Raw genomic sequence first — 18042 nt, 5'->3', positions numbered from 1 at the left:
CAGGATGCTTCTGGGCTTCTCAGAAAGATTTATAAATGAAGATAACAAGTTCAATAAAATAATGTTAAAAGAGATTAAAAATAAAATGCAATGGAAATTTGAGGAAGGAGAGATTAGTAGTAGTAGTAGTAGTAGTACTACTACTACTACTACTACTACTACTATGAAGACACATTTCCACCTATAAAATTTTAAAGGTATCAAATCATATGTATATTTACACATGAGACAGAACTACAGAAGCGTTCCTTGTAACAGTGCTTATCCCCAAGTGATTTCTTACAATGTCACAAACAGGTAGTTTTATCATTTATGTCTGTGTGCTTCGCCTCAACCTCCCAAATAGCATTTTTTACACTAATATCAATGTAAATTTATTTACTTTTAAAATTTATTTATTTATTTTTGGCTGCATTGGGTCTTTGTTGCTGTGCACGGGCTTTCTCTAGTTGCAGCGAGCAGGGGCTACTCTTCGTTGCGGTGCACAGGCTTCTCATTGTGGTGGCTTCTCTTGTTGCAGAGCACGTGCTCTAGGTGCGTGGGCTTCAGTAGTTGTGGCATGCGAGCTCAGTAGTTATGGCTCACGGGCTCTAGAGCGCAGGCTCAGTAGTGGTGGTGCATGGGCTTAGTTGCTCTGCGGCATGTGGGATCTTCCCGGACTAGGGATCGAACCTGTGTTCCCTACATTGGCAGGTGGATTCCCAACCACTGCACCACCAGGGAAGTCCCTCAATGTAAATTTAAAACGATCTATTTGGGAGAGATTTAAATAGACCAAAGTGTTCACAAATGGTTTATTGGTAACCAAGGTTTAAAGAGTCAGAAATGACCCTTCATGAGTTATACTTTAACATTTAGAACTTTAAGTTAAAAATGCATATTTTTCTGTTTTCAATAGAAAAGAAACATTTGTTTGCATAGGAATTCATGAAGGCGACCCAACGTGGAAAAAGAACTATTCACTTTGGCCATGGGGTTCTTGTGACAAATTAGTTTCTTCGGAGATTGTATTCGACCCTGAGGAGTGGATTAAACTTACGAGAAACATCTATAACTGGACTGAAGACTATGGAAGGTATGGAGAGCAGTTATGTTTTTCATCAGTGTGTAGCCATTTTGTGTGCCTAAGAAACTTAGAGATGCCTTTTAATTATTTGATGTATTTTGTGTTTTTTTATTACTAGTTAATATGGTTATTTGCTGCCCACAGAGTATTGTAATAGAGAAAGAGAACATATATTTCTTGTCCTCAGGCTTGGAGATGGAGGAAGGGCGGTGGTGGTTGATTGGGCACCACAGTAGTTAAACATGTGCCACTGTCCACCTCCAGCTGTTGTAATGCTACACGGTCCACCATCCTGTAGCTTAGACCCTAACAGTGGAAGAGATTTATTAGCTGCAACAGAGCTTTAAAAGGCGCTCACCCTGTTGCCCATGATGGTTTCCACCTGCATAAACTCATATTTTTTTCCTTCAAGAATGGCAGATCACTCCTCTGTAGGGAAGCCTGGGATTTGAGTAACTTTTTCTTCAGTTGTTTGTCATCAGCCTTGGTCTGTCGTTTTGGGCATGATTAGTCTTCCTGAAAGCATTTCTTCCTAGACTTGACTCTCTCCCATATGGAAGATGAGTCACCATATGAAGACAGGTGTCTCCATTGCCTATTTTTTAAATTATGAATTATTCAAAGATTAGATAATTATTGCTTATAATTTAAGAACAACAGTCAAGATCATATGAACAAATGGTACCAAAGTTTTTTGAGTCAATATGAGCAAATAGACCACATTGCTGGATAAGTAGTTCTACCTCAGAGTACTCTGTGACAGGAATTCCCTGGCAGTCAAGTGGTTAGGACTCAGCGCTTTCACTGCCGTGGCCCAGGTTCAATCCCTGGTCAGAGAACTAAGATCCTACAAGCTGCACGGTGCGGCCAAAAAAAAAGTACTCTGTGACCATTGTGAGGAAAAGTTAGAAAATCACCTGTTCTCCAAACAGCTAACAACAGTACAGGTACATGGCATCACTCTTTATCTCCATTCTGTCAAAATAGATACATAATAAAAGAAATTTTAATTAAGTGAAAAAAAATCAGCAAATGGTTCAGCCAGTGTTTTTGGAGCAGCATCCTAGCTCCAGCAATGATTTATGCAAGCCGGGAGTCCCCTCTCTTTACAGCTCAGTGGCTCTTAGCTGTGTCCATAGAGTGACCCAGGCCTCAGCCCTGCCCCATCGCCCACCTGACAGTTCTTAGGAACAGCTGGCTCCCCAGATGCCTCCAGCCTCTTCCCACTAATCTTTAGTTTGCCCCCATGAGGCACTGGGGCTCATTATGCGGATTAAGAATACATTTACCCAAACCTCAAATTCCTAATGATCAAATTTTTCTAGGAGAATAAGTTTGTTATTTTGGTCTCTACCAAAATAACAAATAAGTTTGTTATTTTGGTACTTCAGGATGCAGCCTATTTTATTTGCCTTGTAAGGTTATAAAACAAGAATTACGTGTCCACAGCAATAAAGGTAGCTAGCAGAAACATGTTACCATTTTCTTGTAACTGCAGGTTTGCTCCATCTTCCTGGGAATCTGTGGCCAATGAAGAGATGTGGCAAGCCAGGTGAATAATGTACACGTGTGTGTTTGCAGTCTGTAATGCAGCAGAAGAGCCTCTGGTGCTTTTCAACTGGGGAGTAGTGGTGCGTGGGGATCTTAAAAATAATACTTATGAGTAATTATTTTGTTTGAGGGATTGTACTAATCATTACCCATGCATAATCTCATTTCATCCTCACGATAACCTGTGAAGAAGTTATTATTATCCCCGTTTTACAAAAGAACAAACCGGAGGTAGAGAGGTTACTTGTCCAAGGCCACATAGTTCTACCAATAGAGTCCAAAACTCACACCTGTCTGACTCTGGAACATTCCTAATTCCTATGCTCTCCTATCTCAACTAAACCAAAGTGAGTGTAATTGACTGAGGAGAAGTTGATAATTACAACCCTGTCTCCATGTGTAATGTGCTAGTTAATTATTTAAGCACTTATTGAAAACTTCGTAGAGACCAGGCACTGTGCTAGGCATGGGAGCTACACATATGAATATGACACAGTTCCTACTCTCACGGAGCTCAGTCTAATGGAATGGACAGACATGTTCAAAGAGATCTGACTATTCATGTGCTAGATACTGTACTTTCCTGTTGTTCCTGTGTGGAACAAACACTTCATGGTGATGCTCTTGACTCTCGGGTTCCTGTCATTCTTTTAAAATATTCAAAACATATAACACTAACAGACTTTGGCCTAAATATTAATGTAAAAGTCTTAAGTGATGCAGACAGGGGTACCAAGTATGAAGTGCTTCCTCCAGTAAAAATGCATTGATGCCCACTCTGGGCCAGGGACTGTGCTTTGCACCAAGAATTGAGTTAGGGTGTAAAGGGCTTACATACATTTAAAGAGGTTTTTTTTAAAAATTGTCAAGAGGGACTTCCCTGGTGGTCCAGTGGCTGGGGCTTTGCCTTCTGGTGCGGGGGGTGCGGGTTCGATCCCTGGTTGGGGAGCTGGGATCCCGCATGCCTCGCGGCCAAAGGGCCAAAGCATAAAGCAGGGGCAACGTTGTGACAGACGCAATAAAGACTTTGAAAGTGGTCCACATCAAAGAAATCTTTAAAAAAAAAAATTGCTAAGAAATGGTTCTTGACAAAACAACAATTACAAAAAAGATACAGTTTTTGCAGTAGTGTTTTTGAAAAAGTCAGCAAATTGCATATTGCAAGTTATCAGCCCAGTTATAGGAACAAATAGTTGCTTTGAAGAACTAATCAAAGATACACCGAATGTCTCCACAATTCCTCACTGTGACTGAATGCGGGAAAGCTGGGGGAGAAATCACATAAAAGAAGAAAGCAGGTCATTATTCAGGCAGGTATTGATTTAATTGGTGTGCTGACTACAATTTGGATGAGTTCATGTGGTCAAAGAGTCCAGCCATCTTTGAAGAAGTGGTCACACGTGGCATGAACTGTCACGATGGGTACCTTCAGGGATATGCTGACAAACTCAGCAAGTCTCCGCCTCCTAGCTGCTCTTGCATAATGAAATGTACATCTGGAGGGAAGATGATGTACAGTAGGGATGATGAACATAAGCTTTTTTCTAAGATTTGGCACTAGGTGTGAATGCAGTGTCTTGGGATGGCGGGGGAGGATTACCGTTGGTTCAGAGTAAACTATTAATACGAGAGAAGTGAAAAGAATACAGTAAATGGTTTTGTATGTTCCTTATCAATGGAAAAGTCTGGCAGATTTAGCTTTGAATGTAAAATTGACATGAACACCCTCCCACTCCCAGGATGAAAACACCGTTCTTCATCTTTAACCTGGCAGAAACTGCAAGTTTGCCTTCAAATGTGAAAGCTCAGCTCTACACTCACGCGTATGACGTATGTTGTACTTTTACATATATAAATTTATTTGGTGGGAGGGTGGTGGCTGTTTGGGATGGAGAAAGGCTGTATCACAGTAGAGTTTTTACTTTTTTGTTTCCAGCTTTATTTGGCATTATAAAGCAGTATAAATGGAAAAATAGTCATGTGTATCACAAATAATATCTAAAGTAAATGGCTGTGGTCTGCAGATTAATGAAAGAAGTTCATGTCCTAATCTCCAGAACCTATGAATATATGGCCTTACATGGCAAAGGGCACTTTGCAGATGTGATTAAGGATCTTGCGGTGGGGAGATTATCCTGGATTATCCGGGTGGGCCCAACGTAATCACAAGGGTCCTTAGAAGAAGGAGGCAGGAAGGTCAGAGTCAGAGAAGGAGATGTGGCATTGCAAGCAGAGGTCAGAGAGAAAGACTTAAAAGATTGCCACACGTACGGCCTGGAAGATGGAGGAAGGGGCCACAAGTTTGGGAGTGCAGGCAGCCTCTGGAAGCTGGAAAGGGCAAAGAAATAGATTCCAGAGCCTCCAGAAGGAACACAGCCCTGCTGATTTTACAAAAACCTTCATTTTTATGACTTTTGACCCCTAGAAGTATTCGATAATACATTTATATTGTTTTAAGCCACTACATTTGTGGTGATTAGTTACAACAGCAATAGGAAACTAATATGATGGCTTTATTTAAAAAAAGAAACAAGTTCTGATGGGTTGCCCTCACGCAAAATCATGACCCTGGCTGCACTTGAAATGATCGGGCCGTGGCTGATTGGGATTTCTTTTTTTTTAATTAATTAATTAATTTTTATTATTTTTTTAAATTTATTTATTTTTGGCTGCGTTGGGTCTTCGTTGCTGTGCACAGGCTTTCTCTAGTTGCGGCGAGCGGGGGCTACTCTTCGTTGCAGTGCACAGGCTTCTCATTGTGGTGGCTTCTCTTGTTGTGGAGCACGGGCTCTAAGGCGCGCGGGCTTCAGTAGCTGTGGCACTCGGGCTCAGTGGTTGTGGCTCGCGGGCTCTAGAGCGCAGGCTTAGTAGTTGTGATACACGGGCTTAGTTGCTCCGGGGCATGTGGGATCTTCCTGAACCAGGGCTTGAACCCGTGTCCCCTGCATTGGCAGGCGGATTCTTAACCACTGTGCCACCAGGGAAGCCCTGGTTGGGATTTTATGAGCGAGATAAAGGGTCATGGAGAGTGGCTCTGTCTTCTGATGTGGCCCCAGGAAACCAAACAGCCTTCACATCCAGCCACACTGAGGCTCTTGCTTAGCTGGTCCTCTGTGATGGCAAGGGGAGTCCAGAGCAGAGGCTTGCTTTGCTGTAGCACTGTGTTAACAAGTCCCTGCTTTTCTGAGATTTATAGCACTGGGCTGTTCATCACCTTCAGAGATAGTCTTGGAGCCTGCTGTGTAGGAAATAGACATCCTGGCGAAGGCCAATAAGAACAGAGCCCAGGAGCTGTATGTCTAAGCAAGTGAGGAGGTATTTCTGCTGTCTCTGGGCTGCTGTAGATCTACTCAGCCAGGGCATTTGTTTGATGCTGAGTCAAAATTGCATGATGTCCAATTAGTATGACAGATTTTACTCCTCAATTTTGTGCTCATTGGTCCATTGTTTATTCATTTATTCATTCACTCATGGAGCATTTATGGAGCACCCAGTCTGTACCAAATACTGTGATGGAGACAATCAGGAATATTCCCTGCTGTCAAAGAGGCACAAGCTAGAGAGAGAGGTGGAAGATAAGGTCCTCAGTTAATTCAGTCGTGAGAGTTACGAGAGGTTTGCAGAGGTGCAGTGGGAGCAGAGAGCAGCACATGAGTACAGCCTTCTGGGGAGGGGCTGGTGAGGAAGGGAGGGAAGGCTCCTAGAGGAGATGTCACCGCAGTGTCATCCTGAAAGATCAGAAGGAACTGGCCAGGCAGATGTGGGGCAGGGTAGCGAGAAAGTGGGGGAGGGCGGACAGTCCGTAACGACGGAACCACAGGGACAAAGGTGGAAACCTCCTAGGTGCCCACTCAAGGACAGCCAGGGACTAGTTATAGGAAGCGGCATGCTGGAGTTCTGTCTGGCAGTCAGGAGGTCCAGGTTCAAGGCCTGCTCCACCATTCACTGTCAACTGTGAGCCAGTTAACCTTTCCAGACCTCTATTTTTTCTTTAAAAAAAAAAGTGGATTGTAAACTTTATAGATTATCTCTCATATCCTGGTCATATCCGGTTCATCTCTAATACCCTGTATAATTCTGTGAAAAACAAGTAGTATTTAGTTGGGAGAAATCTGAGACTTAATATTTTATATTCTCATCAGTGATCTGTTCCATGGTCAGTTAGGCCACCACTGAAGCTAATTCATGGATTTATTGTCCCTTTGGGCCTGTAAGCTTTACTCTGTTCAGTGAACACAAGTCTGTAGCAGTCTATAGGTATCTCCTTCACATATGTCTCCAGATGTGTGACACCATTTGCAAGACAAATGAGGCCAAGTACTCCATGGGTCAACACAAATCAGCCCCTAGTACAGGTTTTTCAAGAACAGTCTTGTTAGCTATAAAAGATATTTTTGTTATTATTAAATTATCCTGCTCAATAGCTTATACAGGACATTAAGTTCAGGTATAGTGGGAGAGCAAGAATGATCTTTGTTATCTTTAGGAATACATCCGATACATTGAAGATTTCCCCCCAAGACAGAATACGTTCCACTAACAGTAATGTCACAGTGATACACGCCTAGAAGGGGAAATGTAATTCCACATGATGAGAAATGACTCTTAGCTTCTTAAGATACAGCACATGTGGCCTAATGGGCCATCCAGAATGAGTCGATGTTCTAGAAAAGGGTAGCGTAGTTGTTCTGATGTCTGCAGACTGAAGCAGGGAGGTCATGAGCTGCCTCTTATTCTCTTGAGCCATTGGGAAATGAAGTGCTAGCGTCTGTCTTGCACTCCAGAACCTTATCAGGATTTTGAAAACTTGGGGAAGAAAAGAACCTGAGCAGTTCCTGAGCACCTGCTTTGTTCCGGGCAGCCTGCCATGCAGTTTACAGATGTCCCTCATCAGAGGGAGGCTTGGGAAGAGGAGCAACGGATAGGGGAAAAAAAAAGCCAAAAACTATGAGGAAAGGTAGAGAAGCTTTGAATATTTTACCAAGAAAATAAACGGGTAGGAGGCTGACTTAATAGCTTTGATGTCTATGAAAGTGCGAGGTGACTCTCCTATTTTATGGAGTGAAGAGAACTAAGGGGAAAATAGCTTTAAAAGGCAGCTTGAGGCCTGAGGGTTATTAAATATCAAAATGACATATCACATACGGATTGGGGACTTTTTCATGGGGATGTTGTTTTGAAACAGATTAGGTAAGCATTTGTCTGCTCTGGAGTAGGGGTTGGGGAAATAGATAATACAATTGGGTCCCTTTCAACTGGATGATGTAATGAGTATAGTTCTAATTCAGAAAGCCCTTGTCCCTGGAGAAAGCATCATTGCTTGTCCTGTGCTCTCACGGAGGCTACTGGTTAACTCAAGTGCCTGTGGATCTGACTCCAATTTGATAATCCCCAAGAAGGCTGTGAAATGCCCAAATATGCAAGGATAATATTCTGTTTTGTAGATTTGCGTCTACTTTTTGGTTTATTTGTTAAATTTTGATGTTTTTCCTCTGGAAAAATCAATATTAAAGATTCTAACCCTATCCGATTAATACTATCTCTGATATTGAAAAACAAAACTCTGAATTCCTGTGGGCAAAGTTTTAACTATGAAAATTGTAATTTTAGGACACTCTGAAGATTTTCAATATCTCACTTTAAGGATGTCTCTTAAATTCTATTATGCCCAGTCTGTTTGATGCTGGATTTGTTTGATGTGTTTTATTGTCGCTATTGTTATTACTGTTGTTTATAATATAGAGAGAAATTTATGTAAAACTGAGGGACAAAATTTAAATTTCTTCAAGTTCTTTTTCCGTGCAGTTTTCTAAAGAAAGCTATCTTTTTCTCCTATAGCTAAATTTAGAGTTTCATCCTTTCTGCCTGTTGAGTAAATAGCTTTCCATGCATTAGAACTAAATCCCTTTCTCAGAACATCTTTCTGGAGGAACAGCATTTTGTCCTGACACAGTGTGTCTTAGGTTCCCTCTGCAACATCCAAAAACCCCAGAAGCAGTTTTAGATGAAGCACATGTGCCTCCTGCTACTGTAATAATTATAGTAACATCCTTGCATTTTCTGCATGGCCTAGCAACAATTAGATTTTTACTGCAGGCTGGTTGGATTTTTTTTTTCTTGTGCTAATTTCTCTGTGTTTTCTGTGGTTTTTTTTGAAAAAAGTCAAGGGATAACAATGGAATACCAACATTTTTGCTGTCTTCCAGCTTTATAAGGAGATTGTCTATTTACGAAAGGAACATCCAGTGAACTGGCATAAGAACTATGCCATCGCCTGTGAACGGATGCTGCGCCTTCGGGAAAGAGGTGCAGACCCTGAAGTCTTGTTATCTGAAACCATCAGACACTTCCGTCTCTACACTCAGAAGGCCCAGAATGATCCACAGCTGGCCGATATTTCAGTTGCTCTAAAACACCTAAGAAAAGAACTGCGAAGTCTGAGAAATATGAAAAATGGCTGAGACAGCAAACTGAAAAACCTGCTTGGCGTTTGGCTTCCAAAATCTAGAAGTTTTTCATCCAAGAAAAGAAACAGCATAAAAAAATGGGGGCCTAAGTCATCTCCCAGATATAAGTACATGGTGCAGCCGTACTGTTTCGGAGGTGGGGGGGGGGGGCGGTTAGAGACCGAGATGTGCTATTTATGCAAATTATATTTAGCCCATGTTACTGAATTAGCATTTCAGCGAGAATATTTTGAAAAATCTTCCTACTTCCACAGTCTTTCACCAAATGAGTTGCTCGATTAGATTCTAGAAGAGAATGAACTGTTTTCATATACTTAAAATATTGACCATGAATCTTAAGGGCCCTGCTTATTGGGATTGGGATTGAAATTAAATTCTTCAAACATTAATACCATACCAAAAACATTCTTTGTTTTCAAGAAGTGAAATCATTTTTTTTAAGAATGAATCTTGTTATGCTTCAAGTTAGAATACTGTTGTGTATTTTTGTTTTTTTTTTTGAGTAGCTGTGGTTGTTACATAATCTCACACTTCAAACTAAATACCAACCAAATGGTATTTTGAAAAGGTTGGGGTTTTATTGTCTTAGATCATTCTCTGAAATCACTAAAAAATTAAGCTAATTGTTGTTTGCTTTTTTTTCAGTTGCTTAAACTGATTGGCAAGTAAAAAGGATTTTGTCTTTCCTTAATTAATTTTATATTCATGTTTTACTTCCATTTGGGCTCATAAATCTGGGCCCAATAATTAGTCCTGCTGCCAAAATGCCAAAAAAAAAAAAAAAGGGGGGCAGGGACTCGGGGGGTGTGGGGAAGTGGTTCAATAAATTCATTTCTGTTACAAGCATCTTTTATACATATTACTAAAGAGAACATAGTAAGAAATGCAAATAATAGTTCTTTATTTTATTATGACAGTTAATTAATAGCAACCTGTTTTAATGAATAAAGTCACTCAGAGTCCTTCAGCACTTCCTAAGTAGAGGCCTGAATCTGTAGGGATTCTTTTCCCCCCAATTGTATAGCTCCTAGACTCCAAGAACTATATAGGCCCCTGTATAGAAATGCTCACTAATGAAGAGGGAGGGCTAGAAGCTTGTCTGCATTCAAAGATCACTGGTGAGTCATTCAGCAAGAAAAGGCCCCTTACCAGGAATAGTCACAGTTCCGTGGCATTGTACTAGCAAAAGGGTCTGATCAAAGGTCTCCTGTGGAGCTTGCATGGTTCCCTTTCATACTACGACCATAATTAAAACCACTAATTCTCTTTTAAAATGCTGCAGGATGCCATGTAGGCATCTGTCTGGAGTGTCCTTTGTGATGTCATAAGCTGTTAAGGACCAGTGCCGAGGGCTTTTGAGTGAAATGCCAGTCATGAAGGTGCTTCAAGACAAGGGTGCCTCTAAAAGCTTGACAGGGCCTTGACTGCACAATTCGAGCTGAATTTGCCCCTTGTCAGCTGCCAGTAAATAAATCTCAAAGGGGGAAAAGCTGAAGTTTCATTACCTGATCCATGGGGCTTTGTTGGTTTTGGCATCACACAGGGGAAGCTCTTGCCCCTCCATTCTCTGGATTTGAAGATGTCCATTGGAGCCTGCAGTGCCTGGACGGGGTTCAGAGCGGAACCTTTTGAAGAGTGTCAATAGTTGTAACAGTTCAGCTGTTAGGAAGACAAATAAATGGAGGAGCTCATTAATCCGCTTTTGGCTCTCGGTGCCTTTTGCCCTTTTATCACAGCCTTATTAGGCTCCTACTCATCTTGAACCAGAAAAAAATGAATTGAAGTTGTTGAGTACTAATTGGCAAAGACTTTTAATCATGGGCCAAGAACTTTCACTGACTTGAAAGTAACTTCTCCACAGGGAAGAACCAAAAACCTGGTTTACCTTAAAACAAAAACCTGTTGGAGTGCAGTGTGGTGTAAAAATTTAAGGGAGCATTGATAAATTGTCTAAGTTGATCCATTTGAAAGAATTATATAAGATGATGATTTCCACTTTTCTTTTAAAAGAGTACAATAAAATTCATATATGCGTTCCCTGAAAATGCACTGTCTTTATTATTTCAGAAAAGAGATTGCATGCGTATGTGAGATGATCATATTGGTTTTGAACACCTACATATTGTATATGGAATAATATGTAAATATTATTACAGCATCTACATACACATCTGGTGTTGGAGTAATATTTCCTATTTATGGCCTTAAGAATGGAAAATGAGGGCCTCTTTTTGAAAATATCTGCATTTTAAATGTGTCTATAATGTGGTACTACATATATGCCTGAATATGCTTTGCGTATTGACTGTTGTCTGATGGTACATAGATTATTCTGTATTTGTGCATCAGTGGCTTTGGACCACTCTCTGTTTGAGGAAGCAATGATATGATGGCCCACAGTAGACAGGATCATAATCATTTAAATTTCCAAAAACCAGCAGTGAATGAAAAAAGAGCAGACTGAGCTGAGATTTTTGGGATGTTGGGCTTCATTCCCAGACCAACTACTTTTTGAAGAATTCTTTCCTTTCTACTGTGTGAGGTTAAACAAGTTGCTTTCTTTTCCTTTCTCTTACTTCTCCTTGGCTAGTACACAAACACCATAAAATCTGACAGAAGGGGTATCCTTTAGTCTAACCCCCGACATGGAAGAGGACATGAAGGAGGTGACTTCTGCAGCTTTTGGCTGGCATTCTCCTAGCAGTGTCCCTGGAGTGCCGAGGGTTGGCAGGATGACAGGAACCCTGCAAGGCCAAGTTCTGCCTGGACTTTGGCCTGAGGAGCAAGTAGGAGCCAGCAAAACTGTCTGCCTCTCCACATGCTGTGGTGCCCTCCTGCCCGGCACCGAGGCTGGCACACACCAGAGAGCGAGTGGAGAGGGAGACTGTGGCTTCCACGTTCCCTAACAAACCTCCCCAGCCCTGTTCCCGCTGATGGAGGTATGCTTGCTTCTTGCTGTTGACTTTCCTCTTCTCTTTGTTTTTTCAAAGGATCCTTTTTTTTTTTTAATGCTTTTGTTCTATGACTCAAAATGCAGCCAAAATAGAAGTGAGTCAATGACTAGTGTCCTATTTTGAAGTCTTCTAATAGAAATTGTGAAATGTTATTTCTGCCTATATTCGTAGTCCTTTCTAATGACAGAACCATGATGTTTAGCCTTTTTATTATACTTAAATAAAGCCATTTTGAGTGTTAGGATTATTGTATGATACCCTGCTGATTTCTTTAAGTCATCAGATTAGGATATGAAGAGTAGTTTTTTAATTTATATTTTGAAAGTTAAACAGTGTGAGTCCTTTTTCATAGTTCCTACCAATATCCCTCAGAATTTAGAAATGTTAATACTTTTAATATTCAGGACAAAAAGTTAACACCAAAGATTTTTTTAAAAAGTGGATCCTATTACAGCAAATCCTTTTACTCTGTTTTAATTCTGGTATATTTTGTAAAAGCACCAATGTAGGGTATTACTTACAATTCTGTTCTTCTAACTGGCTCCAAGCCCTATGGTTCGGTAAAGAAAAAAAAACTCAAACTCAAGAGATTCACACTGCTTTGTTCACCCTCATATTTTGCTGTGAATGCAAACCCATTCTAAGGCTTATACTCACAAACAAATAAGTAATGTTTCCAGGGATTCTGGAAACATCTAAAGGCCAAGATCTTGGCACAGCATTACAGAGCAAACGGAGCTAAAGCTTTAGCCGCGATCATATTCAATGAAGACGTCATTGTCAGTACCCTCTAAAGGTCTGTTTGACTTGGATCAGCGTGGACGGTATAAAACAAGCCTCAGGAATAGCACGATGTGCTTACCTGGATATCGGAAGGTAAACTAGTAGGAATATATCTTGAGGAAGGGATTTTTCTGAAAAAAAAATCTGATTGCTCAACAATGTAACATATTTGTATATCCTGGAAAGATTAGCTTATGTCATATCGCAAAAAGAAAAAGATGGGAGAGACAGGTAGAGGTTACAAAACTGTAAACACAGAGCCTGAAATTATTGCCCTGTAAATAGAGTTATCTGGATCTTTTCCACTGATCCCAAGTGTTATTGGTGAGGGTTAATTTTCAATAGCACAGATATTGTGATGATTTTAAAAAGTTGATAAGGTTGAGAAAGTTTCAAGATACAGATCAAATACAAAGACAAATAATTGGACCATGTTCCCATCCACGTGATCCAACTTCACAGAGCACCTGAGTAGTTGCAAGTCTTTTTGTACATAATTGCCATTAGATGAGGTTAATGTTAAATAAATGTCTAATAAAAGATAAATAGAAATAAGCCCAATCGAAGTTTTAACCCATTCAGAATGTTAATTGTTCAGAATCTGTTATAAATCTGTACAAGTAGTATGGGGGGGGTAACATAGGTGAATTATGATTTTTATATTGGTAAATTCATTATATATTATAAACTAATAAATGAAGATTACATCCTGTTTTTTAAAATATGCAAACAAACTATAACCATCTTCTATTTTAGAAATGTTATCTGGGGACTTCCCTGGTAGTCCAGTGGTTAAGAATCCGCCTTCCAATGCAGGGGATGCAGGTTTGATCCCTGGTCAAGGAACTAAGATCCCACATGCCACAGGGCAACTAAGCCCTTAAGCCTTAACTACTGAGCACATGAGTCACAGCTAGAGAGAAGCCCATGTGCCACAACTAGAGAAAAGCCCGCGCACCACAACTAGAGAGAAACCCGTGCCACAATGAAGAGCCCATGCGCCGCAACGAAGATCCCGCGTACTTAGCTGCGTTGCAACTAAGACCCAATGCAGCCAAAAATAAAAAGTAAATAAATAAATGTTTTAAAAAAAGAAATGTTGTCTGAGGAGTTATTTTATAATATAACCTTTTAAAGAAAATCTTTGGAGATTTTTCTCATATAAATAAGATATTCCCTAATGGTTGAACCATTGGAAATACCCTTAATACCGGTGGTTGTCACTTATATGCAAAAGTATGTGTGATTAAAGCCACAAGGGAACAATGCTTGTGAAGTCAGACCCAATTTTCTCTTCCTTGGATTATAGTGTGATGGAACCTAAATGAATCACTTATTACCGCACATCCTTGAGTACCATCTGAGACACAAGAAATCCCTGTAATATCTGGCATGCCAAGACTTTTACTCAAAAACTGCCACAGAGGATTTGAGGACAGGGTAAAAGATGCAAGGACTAGAATCTTGTTATAGTATCTCCCCAAAAAATGGGTTTTGAAAGTGGAAGGAAAACATTATATAATTGTTTTATTTATTTAAAAAAATTTTTTTTGCCTGCGCCATGCGGTTTGCGGGACTTTAGCTCCCTGACCAGGGATCAAACCTGGGTCCCCTGCAGTGGAAGCACGGATATCCTAACCACTGGACCACCAGGAAATTCCCTAAAATTGTTTTATTATTAACAGTGCTTTTAAAAGTTAATATTAAAAAAAATCAAGGGCTCTTTTAAAATACTCCAGCAAAAGCCACGGAAGCTTTAAAAGGGGTGGTTTATAAATAGAAGATGATTCATTTATCAAAACTCTAGGTTCCTTTGCTTGAAGACTTAAAAGCCAATCTACCAGGTGAGAGGAAGTTTCAAAAATAGATTTGCTTTTAGAAGAATGAAAAACCAAAGTTCAATTATGCAGAGTTTAAAATGGGTAAGTTCACTGATAGAGAGTACTTGTACTTAGTGGTTGTTTCTACTTAGTGTGTCATAATTTTTCACTAAAATTAGAGCATATTCCTTCAATATGTGGACTGGTATCTACACAGTTTTTATATTTTTCTTTCAGCGATCAGAGTGTTAACCATTAACCTGTGCAGTAACCTGCATTCATCTGGAGGCAGCTCCCCAAAGTGCAGGACTGTGCCTACTTACAGTAATAGTAAGGCTGGGTCATAACGTCAATTTAGTGGAAATCGACCAGCTTTTTCATAATGAAATAGAATAAAAAATATAATGCATCAGAGGTAACAAGGGTAGCTATTGTTTCACGAAATTTTGTTTCATTTCACATATATGTGTGTGTGGTTTATGTACAGCACATATATCATACTATGAGATATATATATAGATACAACATTTACATATAAATCTATAAATGTATGTGAACAAGGTCATAACATAAAATGTACTTCTTACTGTGGATCACAGTAAAGAATAAATTTGAAAGCCGCTGGCCTAGGAGAATTTATCCAAATTTATTGAATATTAATGCCAAAAGGGTTGGCTAAGGGATCATCTAGTATAACTAACACAACTAATCTAGTTAGGGACTAGAAACAAGGTTCTTGGCTCAATCAGGTATACTTTCCCCTCTTCCATCACAGTTAAATGAAACCAGTTACATTCTACTATCAACTCTGTGTCACATTGACCCAAATTATGCAGTCATGTTAAAATTATGATAAACTTTTCTAGCTGTAAAAGGTGTGTGAAATCAAGAACTATGTCGTAGGAAATTGTTTAAAAGCCATACACTGAACTTCGTTCTTGCCCTCCTCCAAACCTCTGGAATACAATTCCTTTTTCTTTCTTCCTTTCTACACAGGGCCAGTTGTATCACTGGCTTTTGATAGAGAATTTTCCTACCCATTCTGGACTTAGGGATATATATCCAAATTAAAGGTTTTAGTGTGATAAGAAAAAGTCACTTTGAAATCCAGGAACTTATTAGCATAAATTACATTCCAGCTGAATCAGCTACTGAAAGCTCCATTTGAAAAATGTCGCTCTAGTTTATATTCTCCTTCCCCCTCCTATGCAGGGTTCAGAACATAATAGTATTTCTATGTTTTGCAGAAGGAAATATGTCCCAGCTCCACTGGAATGTTCATTGAGTTGGGAATTAGACTTTTCCTCCCAGAAACCAAAACCACCTAGAGCCAGTGTTCATGATTGTTCTGTTTGGTTCAGCCACTCTATTAAAAATTTCTGACAGTGTCCAGAAGGTCAGAGGCCTCTGTGAAGAACTAAATATCTGTTTTCCTAATTGTGAGCCTTACCAATTCAGTGTTTAGATGATAATGATTTCTTCCAAATTTGGTTCTGAAGTCATAACTATGATTTGTAAAAATGTATAACAACAATAATAACAATGATTGTTATAACAGCTAATTCCATTTAATATCCATTGAATGGCTTCATTCCTGCATTTACTGTCAGAGTTGGAAGTAGTTTGGCTTTTCATCTTTGGGAGGCAAATAAATTTAGTGTCATTCGTGCGACAACGACTCCTTCTGATGTGACCACACAAGCCATGCTGCATGCGTTTATGTGACGATACTTTTCTCCTTTCACATGTCCCCTTGTGAACAATTAAATAGTTGATCTACAGAGCCTAAACCTGTTGAGTACTATGAGCTAATTTGTACAAGATAAATGTGGGAGCCTGTGCAAGAATCAAACAAAACTAGAACTTTATTTTAAATCAATGCCATAAGATTTCTTAATAATTGTGCTTATAATTGTCATGTGAAACATGTGACCTGCTTGAAATTTTGTAAGATAGACCTTTTATGTTCCTTTTTTATTACAGTGCTGCTGGATTAAAGAAATACTTTAACAAACACCTTCATCTCATCTGAAAGCTCCCCCAGCAGTGTGCAGTCTCCTGCAGGAACTCACTGTCACCTCCCATGGAGGGAAGGACAACTCGAGATCTTGTTGCCTGCGTGAAGCAGTACACACACACACACACACACACACAGAGGGACGTGTGCCTGGCGGGGTCATTGTGTCCCTGAAACAGCAGAATCCTAGTCCTTCCCAACTCTTCCATTCACATTTCCAGCTGCCAGGCTGTTCCAGAAAGCACAGGCCTTTTCTAGACTGCACTAGAACACTGTATAGTACAGTGGTTAGGGCTGGACAAGGGTTCTGCCACTTGGTAGCTGGATGACGTGGTGCACGTGTCTGTGTGCCTTAACCTCCTCATCTGGAGAAGGGAGTTATAGCAGACTTACCTCACGGTGTGTCTGTAAGGACGAAATGGGCTGACGCAGACAGCGTGCACGGAAGCGTACCCGGCGCATAGCCACTGTTCAGGGTGCTGACTGTTATTAATGCCAGAACACCAGTGCTCCACTCTCCACACCTGAGTACACTAAGTCTTCAAAGCCTCCTGCTGCTTTGCTTCTCTCTTGAGCGTTTAACAAGTTCTCACTAAATATACATCTGAAAAACAATTCAATTTAAATTACAATGATAATTATAAATAATGTGTTATTTAAATTATACTGGCAATTATAAGAGCATAACCAAGAACTGAACACGTGAAGAAATGAAGGCAGTCCCATCAGTAAGGGAAACACAACTCAACCTGTGAGTACGTGTGTGCGTGTGTGTGCGTGCGTGTGCGCGCACACACACACACACACACACACACACACACACGAGTAAAATCCATTCCATGCAACCCCATTACCATCACTGTCTTCCCTTCTTTACTGGCTTCCCCAAACCATGGTCCACGAGGCAGGAAGCTCCAACATTACTACTATTTGCCTCTTCCCAAAATGAGATTTTGCCATCTACACGTTTGATCTGATTCCACTTTCCCCCAAAGAGTGTAGATTCCGTTGTAGATTCCCAGGACCTCTCAAAGAACAGCCTCCCCACAACACAGCTTCGCCAGGCACTTTGAGGACAGATACGGGTCGGAAAGCTTGGAGCCCTGAACTCACAGCCACCACTGGGCTTCCAAAACCATGCTGGGGGCGGGGCCACAGACTTGCAATAAAGAATGAGTGGAGTGCCCGTCAGTGTGTTTTGTAAATGAGTATCTCATCCACTCAATTTTTTAAAACTCATTTTTAGGGCTTCCCTGGTGGCGCAGTGGTTGAGAGTCTGCCTGCTAATGCAGGGGACACAGGTTCGAGCCCTGGTCTGGGAGGATCCCACATGCCGCGGAGCAACTAGGCCCGTGAGCCACAACTACTGAGCCTGCGCGTCCGG

At 40.5% G+C, this 18042-nt stretch overlaps 1 protein-coding gene across 8 annotated transcripts in view; it reads left to right on the top strand.

Moving 5' to 3' along the window:
• The window catches only part of TMEM260 (transmembrane protein 260), a 67549-nt gene extending 49710 nt beyond the window's left edge, over nucleotides 1-17839 (top strand). For 4 of the 8 annotated variants that reach the window (XM_019923655.3, XM_019923623.3, XM_019923614.3 and 1 more), the window contains 4 exons: nucleotides 899-1075; nucleotides 2565-2618; nucleotides 4357-4447; nucleotides 8824-11129. In XM_019923655.3, the coding sequence (XP_019779214.2) occupies nucleotides 899-1075; nucleotides 2565-2618; nucleotides 4357-4447; nucleotides 8824-9078 (577 nt within the window). In that variant the 3' untranslated portion in view covers nucleotides 9079-11129. Of the gene's footprint in view, nucleotides 1-898; nucleotides 1076-2564; nucleotides 2698-4356; nucleotides 4448-8823; nucleotides 11130-16624 lie in introns of those variants that run through there. The other 4 variants (XM_019923630.3, XR_004525057.2, XM_019923644.3 and 1 more) reach the window with 4 other exon arrangements.
• Nucleotides 17840-18042: the final 203 nt, after the last annotated feature.

The sequence above is a fragment of the Tursiops truncatus genome, chromosome 2 (assembly GCF_011762595.2).
Source record: "Tursiops truncatus isolate mTurTru1 chromosome 2, mTurTru1.mat.Y, whole genome shotgun sequence".
NCBI classification, from domain to species: domain Eukaryota; kingdom Metazoa; phylum Chordata; class Mammalia; order Artiodactyla; family Delphinidae; genus Tursiops; species Tursiops truncatus.
The sequence above is the reverse complement of the archived record's forward strand: the minus strand, read 5'-3'. Positions and strand labels throughout refer to the sequence as shown.